General features: G+C 46.7%; 1 protein-coding gene across 5 annotated transcripts in view; it reads right to left on the bottom strand.

Annotated features, from left to right (window-relative positions):
• Window positions 1-589: 589 nt before the first annotated feature.
• Window positions 590-25,140, bottom strand: part of LOC136318299 (histone-lysine N-methyltransferase PRDM9-like) — a 95,052-nt gene continuing 70,501 nt past the window's right edge. Inside the window, exons 1-8 of one of the 5 annotated variants that reach the window (XM_066250676.1) lie at window positions 12,572-12,697; window positions 12,357-12,464; window positions 9,295-9,395; window positions 8,825-9,096; window positions 8,395-8,462; window positions 5,098-5,291; window positions 2,406-3,183; window positions 590-2,324 (exon numbers count right to left, since the gene is read on the bottom strand). In XM_066250676.1, coding sequence (XP_066106773.1) covers window positions 620-2,324; window positions 2,406-3,183; window positions 5,098-5,291; window positions 8,395-8,462; window positions 8,825-9,096; window positions 9,295-9,395; window positions 12,357-12,376 — 3,138 coding nt within the window. In that variant the 5' untranslated portion in view covers window positions 12,377-12,464; window positions 12,572-12,697 and the 3' untranslated portion in view covers window positions 590-619. Of the gene's footprint in view, window positions 3,184-5,097; window positions 5,292-8,394; window positions 8,463-8,824; window positions 9,097-9,294; window positions 9,396-12,356; window positions 12,465-12,571; window positions 12,698-25,140 lie in introns of those variants that run through there. The other 4 variants (XM_066250672.1, XM_066250673.1, XM_066250675.1 and 1 more) reach the window with 4 other exon arrangements.

Below are 25,140 nucleotides of genomic sequence, written 5' to 3'. Positions count from 1 at the left end.
ATGAGGTATGTGGTCTTCATACTTTTTTTAAAAAACTTTATTCATTTTAGAGAGAGGAGAGAGAGAGAGAGAGAGAAGGGAGGAGCAGAAAGCATCAACTCTCATATCTGCCTTGACCAGGCAAGCCCAGGGTTTTGAACCAGTGACCTCAGCGTTCCAGGTCAAAGCTTTACCCACTGCGCACCACAGGTCAGGCGGTCTTCATAGTGTTATGGTGATAAAATTTATTAGAACAGGAGGCCAAGAGACCATGGAGGATTGGTGTTGACATTCCCATAGCACTTAAGGAACCGTTTGTATAGCTCATCTCTTATTGTGAAAGCAAAGAATTTGTTTAACCAGTTACATCTGTACAAATTACTCTTGTGAGGGATGGGGTCAGTAAACTCCTTCTGAAGTCCCCTCAGAGCTGGAATATGACCCATGTAATGGCTATGGCTGTGGAGATGCAATTTTATGCTAATAACTTGCTACCCTCTAGGCAAACATAAGGCTTCTCCCCTGAATGTGTTCTCTGGTGACTGAGAAAATGTGCCTTCACTGTAAAGACTCACTCACACACCCTGCAAACATAGGGCTTCTCCCCTGAGTGTGTCCTCTAGTGTATGAGATTTACCTTCTATGTTAAGCCTTGTTTGCACTCCCTACAAACATAAGGCTTCTCCCCTGAGTGTATTCCCTGGTGTCTCAGGAGCTGGAATTTCCTTGCAAAGCCTCGCTCACACTCCCTACAAACATAGGGCTCCTGCCCTGAGTGTGTCCTCAGGTGTGAGAGGAGATGAGACTTCCGTGCAAAGCCTTGGTCACACTCCCTGCAAACATAGGGCTTCTCCCTTGAGTGTGTTCTCTGGTGTCTTAGGAGATATGATTTCTGGGCAAACCCTCGCTCACACTCCCTGCAAACATAGGGCTTCTCCCCAAAGTGTGTACTCTGGTGTATGAGGAGACCTGCCTTCTGTGCAAAGCCTCGCTCACACTCCTTGCAAACATAGGGCTTCTCCCCTGAGTGTATTCTCTGGTGTCTGAAGAGCTGTGACTTCCTTGCAAAGCCGTGCTCACACACCCTGCAAACATAGAGTTTCTCACCTGAGTGTGTCCTCTGGTGTATGACAAGATGTGACTTCTGTGCAAAGCCTCGCTCACATTCCCTGCAAACATAAGGTTTCTCCCCTGAGTGTGTCCTCTGGTGTATGATGAGATATGACTTCCATGCAAAGCCACGCTCGCACAACCTGCAAACATAGGGCTTCTCCCCTGTGTGTGTCCTCTGGTGTATGAGGAGATGTGACTTCCGTGCAAAGCCACGCTTGCACACCCTGCAAACATAGGGTTTCTCCCCTGAATGTGTCCTCTGGTGTATGAAGAGATCTGACTTCCGTGCAAAGCCACGCTTGCACACACCGCAAACATAGGGTTTCTCCCCTGAATGTGTCCTCTGGTGTATGAAGAGATCTGACTTCCGTGCAAAGCCACGCTTGCACACACCACAAACATAGGGTTTCTCCCCTGAGTGTGTCCTCTGGTGTATGAAGAGATATGACTTCCGTGCAAAGCCATGCTTGCACACCCTGCAAACATAGGGCTTCTGCCCTGTGTGTGTCCTCTGGTGGCTGAGGAGATTTGACATACATGTAAAGCCTCGTTCACACTCCCTGCAAACATAGGGTTTCTCCCCTGAGTGTGTCCTTTGGTGTATGAGGAGATGTGACTTCTGTGCAAAGCCTCGCTCACACTCCCTGCAAACATAGGGTTTCTCCCCTGTGTGTGTCCTTTGGTGTATGAGGAGATATGACTTCCGTGCAAAGCCATGCTTACACACCCTGCAAACATAGGGTTTCTCTCCTGTGTGTGTCCTCTGGTGTCTGAGGAGCTCTGACTTCCATGTAAAGCCTCGTTCACACTCCCTGCAAACATAGGGTTTCTCCCCTGAGTGTGTCCTTTGGTGTCTGAGGAGATGTGACTTCTGTGCAAAGCCTCGCTCACATTCCCTGCAAACATAAGGTTTCTCCCCTGAGTGTGTCCTCTGGTGTATGATGAGATATGACTTCCATGCAAAGCCACGCTCGCACAACCTGCAAACATAGGGCTTCTCCCCTGTGTGTGTCCTCTGGTGTATGAGGAGATGTGACTTCCGTGCAAAGCCACGCTTGCACACCCTGCAAACATAGGGTTTCTCCCCTGAATGTGTCCTCTGGTGTATGAAGAGATATGACTTCCGTGCAAAGCCACGCTTGCACACACCACAAACATAGGGTTTCTCCCCTGAATGTGTCCTCTGGTGTATGAAGAGATATGACTTCCGTGCAAAGCCATGCTTGCACACCCTGCAAACATAGGGTTTCTCCCCTGTGTGTGTCCTCTGGTGGCTGAGGAGATTTGACATACATGTAAAGCCTCGTTCACACTCCCTGCAAACATAGGGTTTCTCCCCTGAGTGTGTCCTTTGGTGTCTGAGGAGATGTGACTTCTGAGCAAAGCCTCGCTCACACTCCCTGCAAATATAGGGTTTCTCCCCTGAGTGTGTCCTTTGGTGTCTGAGGAGATATGACTTCTGTGCAAAGCCATGCTTGCACACCCTGCAAACATAGGGTTTCTCCCCTGTGTGTGTCCTCTGGTGTCTGAGGAGCTCTGACTTCCATGAAAAGCCTCGTTCACACTCCCTGCAAACATAGGGCTTCTCCTCTGAGTGTGTCCTGTGGTGTCTGAGAATATGTGACATATCTTCAAAGTCTTGCCCACACTCTCCATACTTGACAGCTACAAATCCTGACATTCCCACTCCCATAGATACTTTCCCTGTGTCCACTGAATTTACTTCCTGGCCTGTGCTGGGCACTTCCTGCATCATTCTCTCTTGCTCACTAGAGCTTCCCATGTGTCCTTTAGGAGGTTTGAAAAAGGCCCTTGAAATACTCCTCTGCCTGGTCCTTTTTAGCAAAGGTCTGGACTTTTCTTTGACCTCTTGAGCTTCAGCTTTGTCATCCCAGCTATGTGTATCAGTATGTTGCTGCTGCTGATTTGGATGCTCTGGGCAGGGATCCTTTGATTGGAGCTGTTTTCTTGTAGATGTTCCTGGGAGAATCTCATCGGGGTGACTGCGTTTCACGTGCTCTGTGAAGAATTTCTGACTGGAGAAGGCCAGAAAGCATGAGGGACACGAATGTATTTCTGGCTTTGGTTCTGCTGAAAGAGTAAATTTTGGTCAGGGTAGATGTTGATAAGAGTGTGTGGGTCATATGTTTTGTCTGCTGTTAAGTCTTCTCTCATGAGTCATTCTTATGGGGTTGATAGTATAATCTCTGTCTTCCACAAAGTTTTTCTTTACAGTCTGCGTTTTTATTGTTTTTTTCTGAAGCTGAAAACAGGAAGAGACAGTCTGACAGACTCCCGCATGTGCCCAACCAGGATCCACCTGGAACGCCCACCAGGGGGTGATGCTCTGCCCCTCCGGGGCATCACTCTGCCGTGACCAGAGCCACTCTAGCGCCTGGGGCAGAGGCCAAGGAGCCATCCCCAGTGCTCGGGCCATCTTTGCTCCAATGGAGCCTTGGCTGCAGGAGGGGAAGAGAGAGACAGAGAGGAAGGGGGGGTGGAGAAGCAAATGGGTGCTTCTCCCATGTGCCCTAGCTGGGATTCGAACCCAGGTCCCCCGCATGCCAGGCTGACGCTCTTCCGCTAAGCCAACCGGCCAGGGCCTGTTTTTTGTTTTTTTTTTTACAGTCTGTTTTATCTTTTAATTTTTTATACTGTATCTTCTTTACAAATCCAGAAAGCCCATGTAAAGGGTCCTTTCTACGCATTGCCAGATGAAGGTCTGTCAAGTAGAATCAGGGGCTGTTTCACCCCTTGTGTGAGTGGAACAATGCTGACCTTTCTTATATACACATAGCTTTTAACACAGTTGTTTAGAAAGACCACTGGCCCCAATTAACAATTGCTTCCCTCATAGATTCCCACAGATGATAAACTGAAAATGTCCTTCATCAAGCCTCACACCAAATATTCATACTTGAATTCATTTAGAGTCAGCCCATTTCATATACAATGGGAAGTCCTGTTTCAAAATATTTCCCCAACCATACTTTTAAAAAACTGATTGATTTTAGAGAGACAAAGATTGGAGGAAGAAGTAGAAGAAGAAAAAGAAGAAATAGAGAGAGAGATAAAGGCATTTATTCATTTTTCTTCCTAGACATGCAGTCATTGGTCATTTCTCATATGTGTCTTTACCCGGGTTCAACCTTGGTATTACAGGATGCTGTAACCAACTGAGCTAACCAGCCAGGGCCCCCAACCATACTTCTTACATGCTCTACTCCTATCCCTCTCCAGCTAATCAACCATCCTCTCTCACTTGGAGATGAAGTAATCTCTGAGAGAATTCCCCACCGAAGTGCATTTTCAAAAAATTAACAAAGCAAATCTTAGAGAATAAGACACACTATAGCCGAGAACAGCACCACTGTCCCACCTCATTCAGGAAGGTTTCCAGTGTCTCAACTTAATCACAGCACTGTATTTCCAGGCTGCTGGGCATCTATCTGACATCTGCTCTTACCCTGTGTGCTAGACAAGAGCGGCCCTCAGAAAACAGGCCCTGGCCGGTTTGCTCAGTGGAGAGAGTGTTGGCCCGGCATGTGGAAGTCCCAGATACAATCCCCGGTCAGGGCACAAATAAGAAGTGACTATCTGTTTCTCTTCCCCTCCCTCTCTCCCTTCTCTCTCTCTTCCCCTCCAGAGCCAGTGCCTCAACTGGTTCAAACATCAGCCCGATAACTCAGTTGGGTCAAGTGTTGACCTCTGGCCCTGAGGATAGCTTGGCTAGTCCAAGCATGGTCTTCAGACTAGGGTTGTTGTGTGGATCCTGGCCGGGGCACATGAAGGAATCTGTCTATCTCCCCTACTCTCACTTAAAAAAATTAAAATGAAATCAGAAGTAAAAATATAAAGATTTTTCTAAGAATCAAAGGCATATGAAATCAATCCTTCATTTCTGAAGCATCTGATTTGAAATCTTACTGACTTTAGAGTGTACTGTGAAAATTTCTAAGGTGAGTGATCTCTTTTCTTTCCATTTAGAAGAATAGTTGTGCCCACCTCCAGCTGCTGCGAGCTCTCTCTTCTGCTTGCTGCCGCACTTGATGCCCAGCTTCTGGCCAAACTCATCACTGTACCCAACCAGCAGCTCACAGTCTGGCCTGATGATCCGACAGGTTCGGTAGAAAATCTGCCTGTGATACTGAAAGGCCACCAGGTTCTGCTCTTCATCATCCCGGGCACAGTTCACATACCTGGTATTGAGGCAGATGAAAGAAAAGAAACCCACAGACGATGAGTTCTTACTACCTCTCAGATCCACATCTATCTCTGCACCTGACACTCGGGCTCTGATGTCACCAACTCCCACAGTGTTCCCAGAGAACCTCCTGTTCAATGTCTGAGCCTGTCACCATGTTATATGACTTCCAATGTCCAGGTCCTGCTTATGGTGCTCATCCAGCCTAATACCATTTTCCAAAGCCAATTCCAGATGTACCCTTTACCCTGATTGGCCATAAAACCCAGTGACCTCTAGCTTCTCTAAACTAACTCAGGTTCTGTTTTATATGACAGAACTTGCTACTTGATGTTGGAATCTGTGTCTAGATTAGTTTACATCATTCAATACTCAGCCCAAGTCCATCTTTTCTTGAGAGGCCTTTCTCCATTCTCCTCACACTTTATTTAGGTAGTATTTGATGCCTCACCCAGGTTTTCATAAAAACCTGGAGGTCTCCCCCCACCCCAGGAGAAGTGGGGAGGCAGACAAACTCCTGCATGCGCCTGAGCGGGATCCGCCCATCATGCCCAACAGAGGACGATGATCAGCCCATCTGGGGCATTGCTCCACTGCAACCAAAGCCATTCTAGCGCCTGAGGTGGAGGCCATGGAGCCATCCTCAGAGCCAGGGCCAACTTTCCTGCAATGGAGCCTTGGCTACGGGAGGGGAAGAGAGAGACAGAGAGGAAGGAGAGGGGGAGTGTCGGGAGCTGATCCACAACTGCTGGCTGACAAGGTCACAGCAGAAGAAGATAAAAAACTGCTGATTGACAAAGTCACAGCAGAAGAAGACCAATGGCTGCGGGGTTACAAAGTCACTGCAGTGAAGACCAATGGCTGTGGGGTGACAAAGTCACCACAAAGGAAAGGCACAATGATACTTCCCCCTTTGACTTTTTGAATTAATCTGGCCTTATATCCCCCCTTTTTCTGGGTGTGTGCTATTATTTGTGGCACAAGGATAATAGTACCGTGCTTTCCCTGTAGATTCGTAGTGATTTCTTTGGAAATGAGACAGAGGGTGTGAGTTCCACAGAAAAGCCTGTAAGCCCCTTGAACTGGGCTCATAGACATAAGAGGCTGGCTATGATATCCCTCGTAAAGGGTTAAGTCTGTAGGAGAATTCCTTCTTAATCATGTTAAAAAGAATAAATTGTGACTTAGGAGGCAGTGGCTGTGCACAGAGCACCCTTCGGCCTTCACTTAACATTTTTTCTTCCCTAGCCTTTTCATGTGATAAGTAGAGAAACATTCCTTTCTTCCTGCTTATTTGATCTGCAAATAGTGGTATATTCTAAGAAGAATAGAGTCAGAACTTAACTAGTGTTTAAATATAATAAATAAGTAATATTTGACTAGACAATAGTATCTTAGGTAAGGTATAGTAGAATGGCCCATTGTGTGGCCTAGAATGAGAGCGTAGTCAGCAAGAAAAGAATGTTTTACTAAGAGAATTGTCTTTTGACTAAAGGCAATTGCTAGGCTTTCTCAATGAGATGTTCTCATGAAATTTACATACTTTCCAAAATTCTGTAATAATGAGAAAAATGTAGGAAGTAATAACAGTTAATGTCTTGTGTTGCTGCTGGGCTATCTTGCAAGTGCACTCTGCATATATTTGGGTGAAAGCTAATGTTATGTTAATTTCTTTAGAGGCAAGCCTTTCAGAATCTTGTAGGACACTGCATAAACTCAAGGCCATTTACCTGAGCAAGCGGTGATCCATTGTTAGTCGTCTGCTAAATCTCTCTCTGCCCCTTAACTCACAACAGACTAATACTTTAAAAGCTTTTACTGATGTTGTTATTCAAGTTATTTTGAATGATTTGCTACCTGATTTGTGACTCATAGATGTAAATTAACTGTTATCTGGAAACATGCAAACATAGTGAAACAAAAGCAATAATTAACACCATGTGATTGTAACTCCGTGTGCATGTATAAAAAGGGAGCTATACTAGCATTTGGGAGAAATGCCTGGCAGTAAATGCTAACCGGAGAATAAAGAGAAAGGAAAGAATTCGGCTCTCTCACTCGATTTTTGCCGACGCCGTCTCCTCCTGTGGGACCCCTGGATCCCCCCCGGGGCGGACCCCGGCAGGGGAGGGGTGGAGAAGCAGATGGGTGCTTCTCCTGTGTGCCCTGGCCAGGAATTGAACCTGGGATTCCTGCACGCCAGGCTGATGCTCTACCACTGAGCCAACCAGGCAGGACTTGGAGATCTCTTTGTCTTAGCAAAATCATATAGAACAATAATAGCTTATTCACATTCTGTAGCCCCTGATAAAAGATCCCCTCAGGAAAGTATTTCATGATCATTGATCTGCAGGCTTCAGAACTCAGTTCTCATTAGAAGGGAGGCTGGGATAATTTGCTGCCTTTACAGGTTTAGGCCAGTGGTTGGCAAACTCAGTCAGCAGAGCCAAGTACCAACAGTACAGCAACTGAAATTTCTTTTGGGAGCCAAATTTTTTAAACTTAAACTATATAGGTAGGTACATTCCTTATTGAGGTAGTGTCTGCACATGGTATTTTCAGGAAGAGACACATTCAAGGGTCCAAAGAGCTGCATGTGGCTCACAAGCTGAAGTTTGCTGACCACTGCTTTAGGCTATCCTTGGTTTAAGTATGCTGGCACTGTGCAGTTCTCAAAAAATAAAAATAAATAAGTTTTGTAAAATCAATTGTTTCACTGTGTCTGCAACTAGTTCTACATAAGAAGATGGGTTATATGACCTGCTTAAGTAATAAATACCTTCCTCTAAACTGGAATATATTAAGAGCTTAAATAATGTTCATTGGATCGATTAAAGTGTAACACAGGACCTCACAGTTTTTCTCCAGTGCCTAAATTTTGTCTAGCATAGAGATTTATATTTTGAGGACATGTGCTATATTTTTTATCCCCTTTTTTCCTCTATATACCTCTTTCTTTGAAAAAGGACCACATAGAGAAAAAAAGAGAAACAGAGGATTGAGGGAGAACACTGAGGGAGGCATGATGAGAAGGAAAGATGTATGGGCCTGAGAGGGATGAGTGTTCTCCATGACTCCCAGAAACTTCTTGTCCATACCTCATCCAGTTGGCCCAGGATTCATCCTTCCCATCCACATACTGATAGCAGTTTCTCCCTTTAGTGATCTGCATTTCAGGAAGAAAAAACAAAGGTTTTTTTCGGTTGAGGAGGTAATAGAGAAATTATTTCACCCTACTGTCAACAAAGCTCTTTCAGCTGGCATGCACTGCCACTCGTGACCACATGATTCTTTTCTTACTCATCACATCTGAGTTGACCTGTTCACTCAGGGCTGGGAGGAGGCATTCTTTGTGTGTGTACCATTTTGCTCCCACTTAAGCTGTGATTCTCAACAGGAGCTCTCTGGTCTGCAAAGTCTACCATATTTTCTCCATCCATGTCCTAGCATGTAGAAGGGCAGGTCCCACCATGCCATGGGAGGGATGTGGGAAGCCACAAGACAGAGGAAGAGGTAAATACTTCTCACCTGCCAGGAGTATCCATTGTTGCCTGCCTCTTCATCTTCTGTGATCCGGCCCTGATAAGGGCCAAAGTGCAGACCCACTGGCAGAGCAGATGCCTCATTCCACACTCCAAGACCAGCCTCAGGGATGCCCGATGGTCTGATTCTCAAGCCAGGGGGCAGAGTGAGGGCTGCGTGGTTCGGATACCCCTTATCCACTGCACTGTCTTTTACAAATGTAGGGGGCCCATGCACGTCACAACTGTCAATGAAGAAGTTCTGACACTTCTCACAATCTGGGGGTGAGAGCAACAGGGATTAGGGAAGGTGTTGCATTTCCTGACGTATAGAGCTTCAGAGAGAGCCCAAGCACTCATATCATTGAGCCTCAATTCTGTAGTGCATGTCCATAGGGTAACGGAATGCTCTAATGGGCGAATGACCAGATGAAATTATTGTATGAAGACATGACATGCTTTCTGAGGGTCACTTACAGAGGTAGTCATCATCCTGGGGTTTGCTGACCTCTTGGTGCACATGGCCTTTTCTTTCTCGTAGGCTATACATCTTTACTTCAGTCTCCTTTCTCCTGGTTCTAACTTGGAGAAGAGTGAGTTGGGTAGAATCTGGAGGGTTAGTCTCTATTTTGTCAGAAAACACACAATCTCCTCCCATCAAATTATCACCTGTCCTTCTACATACTCTGGTATTTTCCTTTGTCAACTATTGGCTCAGAGAGCCTCTACAATAGTAAGCTTCTACACTGACTACAGATGGCCAATTCCATTTTTGTTTCTAGATCTTCCCACTCTGAGGTTTAAATTCCCAAATTTTAGTTATTCATAAAATATTTATTATGGGCACAGTATATGTTAGGTATTGAGGAAAGGCGTGGTATACAACACCTGCAACATATGGTTGCTATTATCAGAGATGTATTTATTGGACAACATGTATCTGTCAGTTATTTTACATTGAATTTAAGCCCTAGCCAGTGGCTCAGTACATAGAGCGTTTACCCAGTGTATGTTCCAGGTGTGATTCTGGTCAGGGTACATAGGAGAAGCGATCATCTCCTTCTCCACCCCTTCTTCACCCTCTTCTCTCCTTCTTTTCCTGTAGCCAGTGGCTCAATTGGTTTGAGCATTGGCCCTGGGCACTGAGAATGGCTCGATTAGCTGAAGCACATCACCCTGAGGTGTCAAAACCAGCTCAGTACTCGAGAATTTGGGTTGCCAGGTAGATCCTGGTAAGGGTGCATATGGGATTAGCCTCACTATCTCCCCTCCTCTTATCTAAAAAAAATACATACACAAATAAATAAATTGAAAACTGTCTAAGAATACATGCCCATACCTTCACCTTATACATTAGCGTTCAAGAGCTCAGAGAATTTCTAAGATTTGCCCAATGCTCCAGGGCTAAATTCACTCTCAGTTTAGTAGAGCTTAAATCCAGGCCTATCCAAAGTCCACCCCACATACCTAGGCCATACTTATTAGCCTTTAGAGGACTCAGAGGAACTGAAATCTACCAATGATTTTCTCCTATCGAATTTTTATCCAGAGTGTTGTCCAGAGGGTCTTTCTTCTTCAGGATGGACTATGATGCTGAGGACCCAGGTTGGAAACCCTGAGGCTGCCGGCTTCAGTGCGGGCTAATCTGGCTTTAGTGCAGGCTTACCAGCTTGAGCACAGGATTGCCGGCTTGAGCATGGGATCATAGGCCTGACCCCATGGTTGCTGGCTCAAGTCCAAGGTCGCTGGCTTGAGCAAGGGGTCACTCACTGTGCTGTAGCCTCCCAGTCAAGGCACATATGAGAAAGAAATCAATGAAAAACTAAGGAGCTACAATGAAGAATTGATGCTTTTCATCTCTCTCTCTTTTAGCCAGTTTTTCCCTGTCTGTCCCTCCCTCTCTATGTCTCACTAAAATAAAAAAGAAAAAGAAAAAAAATTGGCTGTTCATGTCAAAAATATAATAAAGGTCACTTAAATGGACAGAAAATCCATTTCTTTCTTTAACATAAAACTTTCTCTTTTTGTCTTTTTTTTTAATTAAAAAAAATTTGCCTGATATGTGGTGGCACAGTGGATAAAGCCATGACCTGGAACACTGAGGTCACCAGTTTGTAACCCCAGGCTTGCCTGGTCAGGACACATACAAGAAGTAACTACTAGAAGTTGATGCTTCCTGCTCCTGTCTGCCTCCCCCTTCTCACTTTCTTTCTTTCTCACTCCTCTCTCTAGAATCAAAAAATTAAAATTTTTTATTGATTTTAGAGAGAGAGAGAGAGGAGAGAAGTGAAAGAGAAACATTGATTTTTTTGTTCCACTCATTTATGCATTTAGTGGTTGGTTATTCTTTTTATTTTTTTATTTTTTGGATAGAGAGACAGACAGGAAGGAAGGGAGAGGAATGAGAAGCATCAACTTATAGCTGAAGCATTTTAGTTGTTCATTGATTGAGAAGCATCAACTTATAGCTGAAGCATTTTAGTTGTTCATTGATTGCTTTCTCATATGTGTCTTGACCAGGGGATTCTAACTCAGTCAGTGACCCCTTGGCTCAAACCAGCAACCTTGGGCTCAAGCAAGCAACCTTGGGCTTCAAGCCAGTGACCATGGGGTCACATCTACGATCCCACGCTGCAGCCAGTGACCCCACACTGAAGCTGGTGAACCCATTTTCAAGCCATAACCTTGATGTTTGGAACCTGGGTTCTCATCATCCCAGGTTGATACTTTATCCTCTGTGCTACCACCTGGTCAGGCTTCAGTTGTGGATTCTTATATAGGCCCTGAGTGGACATCAAACCCAGAACCTTGCTGTATGGGGACGACTCTCTAACAAATTCAGCAACTTGGCCAGGGCTCCTTTCTGACTTTTTGTTCCAGAGTGGCCTTATCCAGTCTAATGGTACAGTGACCACCTTGCCTCCTTTCCTTCTTATCCTTTCACCTTTACACATTTAACCATCCTTGCCCTTCCTTAATCACCAGTCTTTGGACCACAGAAACCATTTGGGTCAAGTTAGAGATCACATCTGGACTTCAGCTGTGTTTCAATGCTAGACCATGAACGCAGAAGGACCTTACTGACCACACCCTCATAAAACCAGACACACTGAAGAGATGGCTGACACAGGGCCTGAAACAATGGTCCCTACCCTGGCCCACAACCCCAGCTGCCTTAATCACCATGAATAATCCTTTCCGGTCTGCAATGTGGCTGGTGCAGCCAGGCAGCCCTGTCCTGGAGCACTGCTCACCGGCCAGACCTTCCTCTTCCTCTTGTGATGAGAACTGTTCTGAATGAGTTATTTCTTACATGCTTTTATACTTTTATACCGTTCCAGCTCATTAACACATCTATAAGTACGTGTGATCATTTACACATGGAAGCAGTGTAGCAAATCGCCCCATACTGCACAATGCACTGTTTGCATCTGGCTCATTTGCTAAACGCAAGCTCTGTCCCTTGTTATTGTTGATACGCAGGGGACCTGACCCTGGGTCGGTTTCAAATGGGCAGCGCCCGGCCTACGGCCCCTCACCTCGCTGCCTCTGAGTCCATTCTTCATGCGAGTCCTCAGTGTCCTCCGCCGGGGGTCTGGTGGCCTGCCGGCCGTGAACCATAAAAGCCGGCCGATGGGCGCTGAGCCCTGGGGAGAAACAAAATCGTGGTCCCGAAACCGAAGCACTAGTAGGAGCTGCCCCGACACTTAGCCGGCCCTCACGCCGCCCACGATTCCCACCCGCGCGCCGTCACCTTTGCGCAGCAGCGCGTGCAGGTTCCTCTACACGTTGGGGCAGCGCGCTTTCTCCCAGTCGCGCATGGCGGCCAACCCTACAGGGAGAAGTAGGCGCGGACGTCCCTGAAGGCGCGGGGGCCTGGGGGGAGACGCGACCACGTGACCCCGCGTAGCTGACGGAAGGAACCGCCTCTCGCCCCGCTGGGTTCTGGCCGCCCTGCGCTCACCTGCGGCTCCGCCCACACCCTCCCCGCCGCTCCCTCCGCGCCGCTGCGCAGGCTCCCGTGCGCGCCATGCTCCGACCACCGGGCGCGCCCAGCCCCGTCGCGGCTGCACTGGAGAGGGCGCTGAGGCTGACTGCTTGGCCCACGGGGTGCGCGTGTGGGGCCAGCCCCAGGAACGCAAGGACGGGTCAGACTGGGGACTCCAGCCATGTCAGTGACCCCCTTGCTCAAGCCAGCAATTTGGGCTTTAAGCCAGCGACCTTTGGGCTCAGCCGGTGACCATGGATGGGGTCATGTCTATGATCCCGCGCTCAAGCCAGTGAATCTGCGTTCAAGCCGGATGACATTATTACATTTTCTTGTTCAAGCGCTCTCTTGAGTTCTTTTATTCTACTCTGAAGTGTATTGAACATCGTTATGACTGTTTGCTTGGAAGTCTTTATCTGTCCGATTACACATCTCCATTTCATTAGAATATTTCTCCGGAGTTTCTTTCTTGTTCCTTCATTTGGTGTATATTCTTCTGTCTCCCCATTTTCTTTGACTTTCTGTTTTTGTTCCTTTGAGTTGAATGGAATAGTCATCCCGCCCAGTCTTGAAACAGTTGTCTTTGTTACAGTGTGTTCAGTAGTTTCGGCCTGCCAGTTGTAGTTGGGGGGGGGGTGCAAGCAGTGACCCTCACCTGACCTGAAAAAGTGGGTTCTGAATGGGCCACCTGGGGTGTGTGAGTCTCCTTCCCTTTTAAATTTTTATTTGTTTATTTTTTACAGAGACAGTGACTGAGTCAGAGAGAGGGATAGACAGGGACAGACAGGAACGGAGAGAGATGAGAAGCATCAATCATTAGTTTTTCATTGCGCGTTGCAACACTTAGTTGTTCATTGATTGCTTTCTCATATGTGCCTTGACCGTGAGCCTTCAGCAGACCGAGTAACCCCTTGCTTGAGTCAGAGACCTTGGGTTTAAGCTGGTGAGCTTTGCTCAAACCAGATGAGTCTGCACTCAAGCTGGCGACCTCGGGGTCTCGAACCTGGGTCCTTCCACATCCCAGTCCGATACTCTATCCACTGCGACACCTCCTGGTCAGGCTCCTTCCCTTTTAATCTGGCAGAGCTCCTGGTGTAAAAGGGACTGCGTTTTGTGTTTTTTGCCTGTCCTGTTTTAATTATCTGTTGTCAGAGCACAGTGTGCGCTGGGTTACCTGATTGGTTTCTTGTGTCTCACCCTCCATTAGATCCACCCTTTGTCCTGGTGGGGTAGCCTGGGTGCACACACAGCCTTAATATGTTCATTCTTCACCGTCTCGGGGCTTGGCAGCCCTTTGCACATGCACAGTATGGCCCCCCTCACTCCACACTGGGCTGCAGGGTTTTGCTATCTTTGTGCTTACCTTGGGTAGAGCAGCCCGACCAGTGCGAGCAGTAGCATCCTCCATCCTCTGCACTTTCTCTGATCAGGGAGTCCAGTGTGCAGACCATAGCCCATTTGCCAGCTCCCCGTTTTCCAGGAGGGGTAATGCCAATAGTGACCCACTATCTCTACACTTTCTCTGGGTCGAATCGTCCTGCAGCTGGTACCAGAGTGTTTTTGCTAGCTCTGCAATCTCTCTAGGTGGGGGGCCCCGCATGCACATGCAGCTCAGTGGGTGAAGTGTCACCCTGCCATACCTACCTGCTGGGTCGATATCCGGGAAGAGGAGCTCTCTTTACACCAGCTATGCTGCCCTCTTGATTCTGTTGTGTTTACCTCCAGGAGGGTGGCTGGGGATGTGCTGCAGTGCCCTGTGGTTGGCCATAAAGCCTGGATGGAGCTACAGTCTTCTATCCACATGCCCGGGAGGTGTAAACAGTCATGCTCACTGGTTTCTTCAGTCCTGAGCTGTTCCTTCACCTCCTGCAGAGCTCTCATGGTTCTTTAGCCTTCTCTATGCGCGCTCTCTCTCTCTCTCACTTTCTCTCTCTCTCACTTTCTCTCTCTCTCTCTCACTTTCTCTCTCTCTCTCTCTCTCTCTAGCTTATTGTGCAGAAGCTGTTTAGTTGTTTCTCAATTGTCTTTCAGGAGGAATTGTTCTAACCAAAGGAGTACATTGGATGGGTTTTTGAGAGGGTGCAAGCCCAGCGTCCACATGTGCTATTATGTTGGACCCCCTGGAGAGTTCTGAAATAGTTGGATATTGGCTGCAGCTACAGGCTTCTGCTCTGATACATTCTTATTCCCCATATTCAAATTTCTATACAATTTTTGAGACAGTGGTTTTCCCTCTGACTTCAACTAGTTGTTGGATCCAGAAGGAATAGTTTATTTTCACCTTGTTTAGCATTTTTCTCCTGTGAGAATGGGTATGATAACTGCCAAGCTTCTTACTTTTAGGACCAGAAAGCAGAAGTCTTGCCTTAGTCGCTTTTTATCTCTTGGCTTTGTGTTCCCTATTTGTAAAATAAAGGGACCAGATCATTCCATGGTGCCTGAACTCCCTCTAGCTCCAGCATTCTGTTCATTCCATAGGCACTGACGTGTGAATGACAGTGCCAATTTGTGACATTTGCTACCATTCTACAGGTTGACCTGCAGGTGGACAAAGAGAGGGGCACATTTTTTTTGAGTCCTCCCTTGATTACATTTATGAAATCCAGGAGTTCAGGAGTCCAAGAAATTCAACATTGTAGAGCCAGTAAGTTCCATTTATTTTTGATGCTCTAAAAATATTTTCTGAATGTTTGGTAAATGTGGAGAACTTTTTTAAAATTATTATTCATTTCAGAGAAGAGAGAGGGAGAGAGAGAGAGAAGGTGGAGAGGAGCAGGAAGCATCAACTCCCATATGTGCCTTGACCAGGCAAGCCCAGGGTTTCAAACTGGCAACCTCAGCATTCCAGGTCAAGACTTTATCCACTGCACCACCAAAGGTCAGGCAAATGCAGAGAACTTTTATCGTCAACTTGGGATCTCACAATTTTGTGAATGTGCATAATTGTGATGAATCTCTCTTAGTCCTCCCCATTTTTTTCTCTCTAGCTATGATTTGTTTTTCTCTTTTTTTCTTCCTCTCTTCGTTTTTTCCTCCCTGGATTTTTCTATCACCCTTCCTTTCCTCTTGTTTTCCTTCTTTCCTTCCAGCCATGCTTTCATAAAGCCTTTGAAAGTGCCCATCATATACCAGGCACTGTGCTAGGAACTCATGTCCCTGCACTCAATGACTTCCCATTCTACTATTTTTACTTCTGTCTTTTTAACTATTTTATTTAAATTTCCTTAATTTATTATAAAATATGATGTACTTTGATTTGATAAGTATATTGAATTTTAAAACTTTTTTTTTTATTTTTTTATTTTTTTATTTTATTTTATTTTATTTTATTTATTCATTTTAGAGAGGAGACAGAGAGGGACAGAGAGAGACAGAGACAGGGGGGGAGGAGCTGGAAGCATCAACTCCCATATGTGCCTTGACCAGGCAAGCCCAGGGTTTCGAACCAGCGACCTCAGCATTTCCAGGTCGATGCTTTATCCACTGCGCTACCACAGGTCAGGCAAAACTTTTTTATTATAAAAAATATATTCTTATTGCAGAAATGCTAGGAAAATTATGAGGAAAACAAAACAACAAATTTTCCATACAGAGATATTTACTGTTAATATTATGACATTTTCTTCCCATATTCTCTGTGTACCTATTATATTCTCTATCTGTATGTACCCAGGTATATTGGGTGTGTATACAGCAGGGTGCATAGACTTTCATTGCACATGGAGCATATCTCTCTGTGTCATTGTGTGTCTGTCCATTTGTTGTATATCTGTGTAATGATATACAATGGACGTAATTACATATTCCACCTCATATAATAAACACTTATTGTACTTCTATTATGTGCCAGGCACTGTGCTCGACACTGGTTGCCTATAGTGAATGAGACAGACTCACTTTCTGTCTTTATGAATACTACGCTGTCATGGGGTAGACAGAGGGAATGAAAAATATACATAAATAAAATAATTAGCCTGACCTGTGGTGGCGCAGTGGATAAAGTGTCGACCTGGAAATGCTGAGGTTGCCGGTTTGAAGCCCTGGGCTTGTCTGGTCAAGGCACATATGGGAGTTGATGCTTCCTGCTCCTCCCCCATTCTCTCTCTCTGTCTCTACTCTCTGTCTCTCCCTCTCCTCTCTAAAATGAATAATAAAAAAATTATAAGTTGTGATAAGCACTGGATTTGGCAGTGAAATGCCTTTGGTCCCAGTTTTGATTGATCATGGTGCGGTACAATATCTCAGCTTCTCAGAAGGCAGAGCTGAGACCTAAGTCTCAATCCTTCATCAATGCATGTTCTCAGTTATAAAACTGAGAAAATTTACAAGTGATGAAACAAAGACCCTGGGAGGTGTTCTGTGACCAAAGGAACCTAGCTTGTGAGTGGTGACCCAGGCTCAGATAAATTCTGGATGCCCAGAGCTTAGGTGGTTTCTCAGTCTGGACTGCTGCCACGGCACAAGAAAAAGTGCATGTTAGAAAAGGGGTCACTTTGTGCTAAACTATTAGAAATAGTGTTTATGCCCCTGACTGTCAAAAGCAAAGAAATGACTTCTGGTGTTGTCACTACAGCAGACAGATTATTTTTTATTTTTTAATTACCTCAGGTTTTCTCTGGTACTTTTTTCCCCAAAAAAAGGCAATGGCTTGCTCTCACCAGAGAGTTCAGTAGGTTAGAGCATCACATGCATACACTAATGTCATAGGTTTGATCCTGGGTCAGGGCACATACAGAAACAGATTGATATTTCTGACTATCTGTCTGACTGTCTCCCCCTCTTCCTCTCTCTAACATTAATAATTAAAATTTAAAAAAGGCTCATGACAGTCCAAAGTGTCTGCATACATTGCGGTTGTCCCTGGGGCCACCATTCGACCTGGGTGAGAAACACATGTTGAAAGATCATCCTGGAACCTGAATGATTGTCCTGGGAATGTAGAAACCACACCCCATTAGTGCAGTGAGTTAACCTCTGAGTATTGAGGAGTAATCTAGAATATTATCCATTGCCTGACCTGTGGTGGCGCAGTGGGATAAAGCGTCGACCTGGAACACTGAGGTTGCCGGTTCGAAACCTTGGGCTTGCCCGGTCAAGGCACATATGGGAGTTGATGCTTCCTGCTCCTCCCTCCCCTTCTCTCTCTCTCTCTCCTCTCTCTCTAAAAATTAATAAATAAAATATAAAAAAAAAGAATATTATCCATTGATGAATACATAGGGTCACAGTGTTTTCTGTGTTGTTCTTTATTTCTCAGTGTGTAATGTTATGGGGGATATGTTCACATTCTGAGGTTTATAGTCAGGACACGTTGAATGAGTCAGTTCTAGAATGACAATCTCTTCTGTTTGGTTGAATGTGGAACCTCCCCATCAACTTCCTCAATGGCCAGGTGAGACTGGGAGCAAGGAAAAGGTGTAGGGCTCTGAGGAAGCTCGGTTTTCTCATGTAGCCTCTACGAGCAGGTAGTTATTGTCCTCCAGTCCCACCCCCATTGTGGACCTGGTGAGTGCACGGGGTGGAACATAGAGGAAGATGAGGAAATCCAGTCTGTAGCAGAATAGCTGTTCTCCCAGCTGTTTCGTACACTTTGGATGGGGTCTCTCTTAGTAGATATGGGCTGTATTTCTGTTCACATGTCAGAATCCAAATGTGAAGTGAGCAATGTGGTCCAGGAGATTCTAGGTAAGTAAAGGGGATGAGGTGAGAGAGAGTGGGGAACAGCTACAGGCAGCTTGTGAGGACCCAAAAAGGGTACCCAGACTATTCCTGAGGTACATGCCTCATGTCTCAAATTAGATGAACTATTCCCATGAGGCCACTTTTTGTGAGCCCTTCCTATAGATGCAAAGCAGATTCATTCAGAAGCACACTGTGGTCCCAGTTTATTGAGCATGGTGAGGTCTAACCTCACAGGCTTCCAGGCAGCAGAACAAAGCCCAGAGCCTAGATGTGTGTTCCAAGCTCCAGAAAGGAGAACTTTTATTTATTTATTTATTTTCATTTTTCTGAAGCTGGAAACAGGGAGAGACAGACAGACTCCCGCATGCTCTTGACCGGGATCCACCCGGCACGCCCACCAGGGGGCGATGCTCTGCCCACCAGGGGGCGATGCTCTGCCCATCCTGGGCATCGCCATGTTGCGACCAGAGCCACTCTAGCACCTGAGGCAGAGGCCACAGAGCCATCCCCAGCGCCCGGGCCATCTTTGCTCCAATGGAGCCTTGACTGCGGGAGGGGAAAAGAGAGACAGAGGGGAACGCACGGCAGAGGGGTGGAGAAGCAAATGGGCGCTTCTCCTGTGTGCCCTGGCCGGGAATCGAACCCAGGTAGGAGGACTTGTATAAGCAATAGGAGAAAGACCCTGAGAGATTTGTTCTCTGGATCCACATGTCTGACATCTGGTGTCCTGGGGTGAGGGGTGAGGGATACCTGGGGCAGACTTTCTATCCCAATTCCCAGCAACCATAAAGGAGAAGAGGGAATGTCTGGAGAAGAATGTGGCTGAACTTGTGGCAAGTTTTCCATGGAGGCTTGAGGTCAGTATGTGAGGGCAGAGCAGATGTTTCTGCTAAGGGATTACGAGAGACCAGAGATGAATATTTATCTTCTCTGCATGCATCTCTTTGAGGGGGTCATGGGAAAATGGGAAGGGGAGACTGGCTGGTGAATTTTCCCTCTTTGCTCAGGCCAGGGTGTGAAGAGCACAGTGAGTCTTCAGTTCACTGACCAGGAAAGACCATGAACAGGATTCTGCATCTCAGCTGCAGTAGCTTGTGTGGTGAAAGGGGTTGTCTGGGGCTGAATTTCCACCCCTGCTTTAGCCAGAATGATGGGCAGGAGAGGTTTTCTGTAGGAAGGGGCCAGGAGAGGCCTGGAGGAGAATTGTTTCTCCAGACTCCAGCCCAGCATTTCATGGGCAGGTGGAGCCTCCAGAAACAGATGAGGAGAGACCTGGAGCCACTTCTTTCTTCCTGGCTCCAGCAGGTCTGTGCTGGGCAGAGGGTGCCCTGAGGTCAAGGGCAAGAATAGACCTGGATGTGGCTTCTTGCCAGCCTGTGAGAGGTATTTGGGTCTGGGGTGAGGGGTGCACTTCAGCCAGCATGAGTCTGGCCACGCCACTGCCAGGAAGCCCTGCCCCAGCTGCTCAGCTCAGGTCAGGGCTCACTGGTCCTGAAGCCACTCCCAGCCAGCCAAGTTCCAGAAGCACTTCTTAAATCACAGCCTCCCCCAGCCTTTGCCTGTCTCTCCTCTGCTTTTCCCGCCCAGCGGTGTCAGAATTCAAATGCCCAGTGTGGATGAATCTGCATGGGCAGATGTGGCAGAAGTTGTCCGGGGTGTCAGGCTGGACCGGGTACAGGCTGCCAAGGTTCTAGGGGTGGAACGTTGATGGGAGAGGGTGGTGATGTTCAGACAAATAACCTCCAGAGAAACAAGGACTAGGACGCTGCCAGGTGGGGAGGGGAAAGGTGAGACAGTGCGGGGAGCAGTGCAGCTCTGGTATGAGGTGAGAGAAGGGCCCAGGCTGGGCCAGGTGAGGGGTATAGTGTAGGCGGAAGTGGAAGCGAGGCGCAGCCGCATCACTTTGGGGCTGGAGAAACCCAGGGTGAGAAGGGAAGGGGCTGTGGCCTGTGTTTGGAAGGAGGACGGGGCTGCTGTGAGGGGCGCTATGAAGAGGTGGGTAAGGGAGAGGAGGGTTGCGTGCCTATATTAGAGTAAGGTGCAATAAGGGAGGACTGAGGCTTTCAGAACAGAAAGCCTGGGTGCGACAAGGTCATGGAGAGAGAGAGAGAGAGAGAAAGAAAAAGAAAGAGAGAGAGAGAGAGAGCCTGAGGAAGGGAAATGGAATAAAAACCACAACCGTGGAGCTGCCCGGTGATGTGTCTGAGCTCCCGTTTTCCCCGCAGAGAGGAAGAGCCAGCAGGGTCCAGCAGCATCAGTCGCTGCCAATTCCAGTAGCCAGGCCTTCAGCTTTTTTAAAAAAAATATTGATAAGAGAGAGAAATTTGTTGTTCCATTTACGTAAGCATTTACTGGTCGCTGCAGTTGGAGGACTCCTGACAGTACCCCCTAGCCCCGGGTGGGACCCCTGCACCCAATGACAGTGTCAGATCTCATGTCTCAGGGCTCCATACCCCCTCAGGGAAGACCCCTGGCCACACTCAGAGGAGGCAGAGCCAATGGGACCGGACTCTCCACGCTGAGTGGATCCACGCACACACTCGGTACAGAGCAAACAATCTTCTCTGCTGCCATCTAATGTGCACCGTGGGAACAGCACCCGTTAACCGAGCATCTGGCCTTGTCTTGTTGCAGGGACACAGTGAATGTCCAAGGCGCCTCCTATCACCCCCAGCTCTGGATGTCTGTGTCTCCATAATGGTAAAACTAAAGTGCATGGGAGAAAGTTCACCACTCTGGTAAAATTCTTCTCTACGAGACAAAATCCAAAGCTCACATGACCCCTTCCTAGGTGGGGCCCCTCACCACAGTCAGAAAACCCAGCCATGCTGAACCATGACTCCTTTTTTAGGACCCCCTTCTTACATCTCAGGGTCCAGAGGCAATGGGGTCAAACACAGACCCTCTACTCTCTCAGTTTTGACCCTTCCACACCGTCAAATAACACCATCAAATAACATCCCATGTGTGATGGGATGCCCTATGCTCTCAGGGAGAGATCTTTCTTTGCACTCACATGGATCAAAAATGATGTGATGTCCTCCTTACTCTCTCAGGGTGGGACCTCTCCTCACACTCACAGGTTCCAGCCCTGATGTGACAGGACCCCCTTCTCTCTGGTGGGCCTGTTTCCTATGCTCACAGGGAACAGAACCCATGTGACAGGACTCCCTGTGTCAGGCAGGACCCCTTCCACAATGACTGGACCCAGAGCTTACGGGCATGACCCCTTACTTTCACAAGGCAGAGCCTTCTTTCTGTGAGAGAACCCCCTGTTATCTCACTGTCTTGTATAAATATGAATTCACCTTGAGCATGTATTATATGTTGAGTAACTCTTGTTCATCTGACTAAGTTGATTTGATTATTACCACAGCTATTGGGACTTACAAGGTACAAAAAAATGTGTTTGTTTTTTTATCCCTCATTCTTTCAATGAGCTGGACATGTGAAGATAAAGGATGAGAAACTAACTTCAGGGAAGTGCTGCAGCTGAGATATGGACATCTACCAGCTGGGGTTACTGTTATTTTTGTTCACTGTTAGCTGTTTCGGTTAATTTTTGTAGAGTTTGGTGGAATTATGTAGTGCTCCTTCATGTACACTGGCATAAAAACACATCTGAGAAGGTAGCTGCTTGGATTCAGAGAGTAATGAGTTTTCTGTATTGAGTTCCAGCTTTGTTTACATTGTAAGGATCTGGTTGAGATCCTGCAACTTCTGTGTGGAAACTTGGGTTTGTTGTCTGGCTCCATGTCTGGAGTTTGGCTGTGGGGTCTCAATTACAGATGAAGATTTAGTCTGTGGCATCTGTGGTTGAATCTGTGTTGAGCTGTGTGTCATCTGTGTGGGGTACCTCTGTGTGTGTCTCCATGTCCTGGTTTCCAGTGTGGGGCCCACACACTGCTCTTGCCATAAGATGTTGTAAAGCCAATAGCTATGGCCACCAATAGAGCTGCCTGGTCTGTGCAGGTTTGCATTAGATTCAGAGAGACGGTAATGAAACAATGGAACCAAGAACTGGTGGGCTATTGCCTTTAATTCTAGCTTGCACCCGGCAGGCAAGAAATACACACAGTGGGAAAACACTTCCCTTTCTATTCAGGGCTCCCAAAGGTACTGACTTATTTGAGTTTCCTAGAATCAAAGGTTTCTAACCTCAGCAGCCTTATTCACCTCTGTTGCCCATCTCCTTCCTTCTCTCTGCACAAACTCTTCACAAACTGTCTTCTCCTTCAGCACTCTGCCATCTTGGCTGCTTCTTCTTTTCTCCACGTGGCCTTTCTCTGCTCTCCTCTCTAATGCTAATCTCAGGAGCTGAGAGAGAGCAAGGTCCTGGTCTGTCCCACTTTATAGTGCAGGAATCAAAACCTTTAATCCAATATACAAACAAGGAAGTCTCTGAATCAAAGTCACTTATCTGAAGCATAATGGGATTCCTCAAAGACTGTATCACCCCCCATCATGCAACAGTCAAGGGTGTAGGAAAAAGCTTAGTCTTAAAACTAAGCCTTAGGCTATAATGACCCTGCCTGCTTACAGCCTGTCTCCCATATCCAATGCAAACTATCATATAAGCAAACAAACATATATATTATATTGACCAATATTTTACCCCTTTTGCTCACTTCACAATCTAAAGCACAGGTATTCCTGCATGAGGAAATTAGGCATATTACATACATTACAATACATGACAAACTATATAATTTTGACAATTACAAAGGTACATTTTACCAGTCTCTGAGTATTTTGCCAAAAGCATAAAATGTCTTTGGCCTTTCTAGCCATTTGAAAAGCTTCCTGGGGCAGGAGTGGACCCCCAGCAAAGCCGCCCCCACCCCTATCAAAGTATTTCACATTGTCCAAAATCTGTAAGTCCATCCGACAAAGAAGCCAGTGCCCACTCTGGTGGTAGTCCAGTAATCAGTCCACACACATGGGGCCTCAGCCACCCCCCTCATCCCTGCTGTTCTGGCAGGTCTTAAACTGTCCCAAAGAGCAGCATGTGACAATGGTAGTCAGCATTTTCATCTTTTCTCTGGAGAGCATGATGGCAACCACTCCTATGTCCCAAAATCACAGACCTACCAGAGGCCTAGTAGGTACTCCTTGCTGCTGAGCTCTTACCTTCTGGAGACTGCAGACCACAAGTCCAGACCGATTCTCATCATCTTCCAAAGAGGAACTGAAAACATCAGCTCCTGCTGTTGGGCTTGAGCCCCGGGCCTCCTGATGCTGCTGGCTCTCCACAATGTCCAGGGCAATCTGCAACTCATGAACCTGTGATTCTTTCTCCAACAGCTGTTCCATTTCCAAGCAAATTTCATGACCCCGGTTGGCCTTCTCCGGTGCTTGCTCCAGCTCCAGGGCCAGCATTTTCCCCCCACTTTGCTCCAGCTCCTTCCACTGCTCGGTTTGCGGGTCCCAGGCATCCTCTTTTACTGAGCTCTTGGTTTTCTTATGCATGGCTATAAAAGTCAGCCAGGCTACGGCCCCCAGAAGGACAGCCATGGGGAACCGTAACAGCAGCCAGTCCTCTACTTTACCGCTCAAAGGTGTTAGTAGCCTCATAACAATCTGTATCAAATCCTGCCAACTATGCCAAATGGAAAGCCAGTAGCCATGGCCACCATCACAGCCACCTGGCCCATGCAGGTTTGCATTACCACAGACTACGCCAAATAGAAAGCCATTTTATAGTGTAGAAATCAAAACCTTTAATCCCATATACAAACAAGGAAGTCTCTGATACAAAGTCACTTATCTGAGGCATAATGGGATTTCCCATAAGAGTGCACCACCCCACATCATGCAACAGTCAAGGGTGTAGGAAAAAGCTTATTCTTAAAACTAAGCCTTAGGCTATAATGACTTTGTCAACTTACAGCCTGTCTTCCACACCCATTGCAAACTATAAGTGAGTAAATATATATATTATATTTACAAACTTATTTGACCAACATATGTAATGCCAGATATCTGGTGTGCAAGTTCTTGTGTCAGTCTCTGGTGTCTGGCACTTGGGTTCTCGGGTCTGACTTGGGTCTGCAGAACAGTGCTTGGTTTGGTGCCTGAGGCCTAGGGTCTGACTATTGTTTGGGGTCTATTGTTTAGGTGGAGAAATGTAGGGTCTGTGTCTGGGGTCCTGAGTCTTCTCTGCTGTGACTGTCAATCAGCAGTTTTGGATCTTCTTCTGCTGTGACCTTGTCAGCCAGGAGTTGTTGATCGGCTCCCGACACTGGATCCGTGCCCTTGGTATAGAGTCTTATTCCCCATGTTTTTCCCTTACTCCAACTTAGGTCTTGAGGCCTTTTGATGGTGACAATGGTAGGGTTACAATTGCTTATAGAACATTGGTAATCCCCTGCATCATTAGGCCTTTTCCCTCCAAATTTAGTTCCTAGACGGAAGAGATCTATGTCTGGGTCAGGTCTTGGTGGCTTCCATTTACTAGAAAGTGTTTCACAACCCCATGCCTTACAATAAAAGTCAGTGGTAGATCCACAATTGTGGCACCACCTTGGAAGAGGCTCAGGACACGCATAATGTGGAGTATACCACAATGCTCTATTATTGTGAGAGGGCCTACATACCTCATGATTCCATCTTGGCGAGCCCAGAGGTTTTCTAGGTCCTAATCCTATAGACCT

The sequence above is a fragment of the Saccopteryx bilineata genome, unplaced genomic scaffold (genome assembly GCF_036850765.1).
Source record: "Saccopteryx bilineata isolate mSacBil1 unplaced genomic scaffold, mSacBil1_pri_phased_curated manual_scaffold_29, whole genome shotgun sequence".
Lineage (NCBI taxonomy): Eukaryota > Metazoa > Chordata > Mammalia > Chiroptera > Emballonuridae > Saccopteryx > Saccopteryx bilineata.
This window is presented reverse-complemented; position numbering and strand designations above follow the sequence as displayed.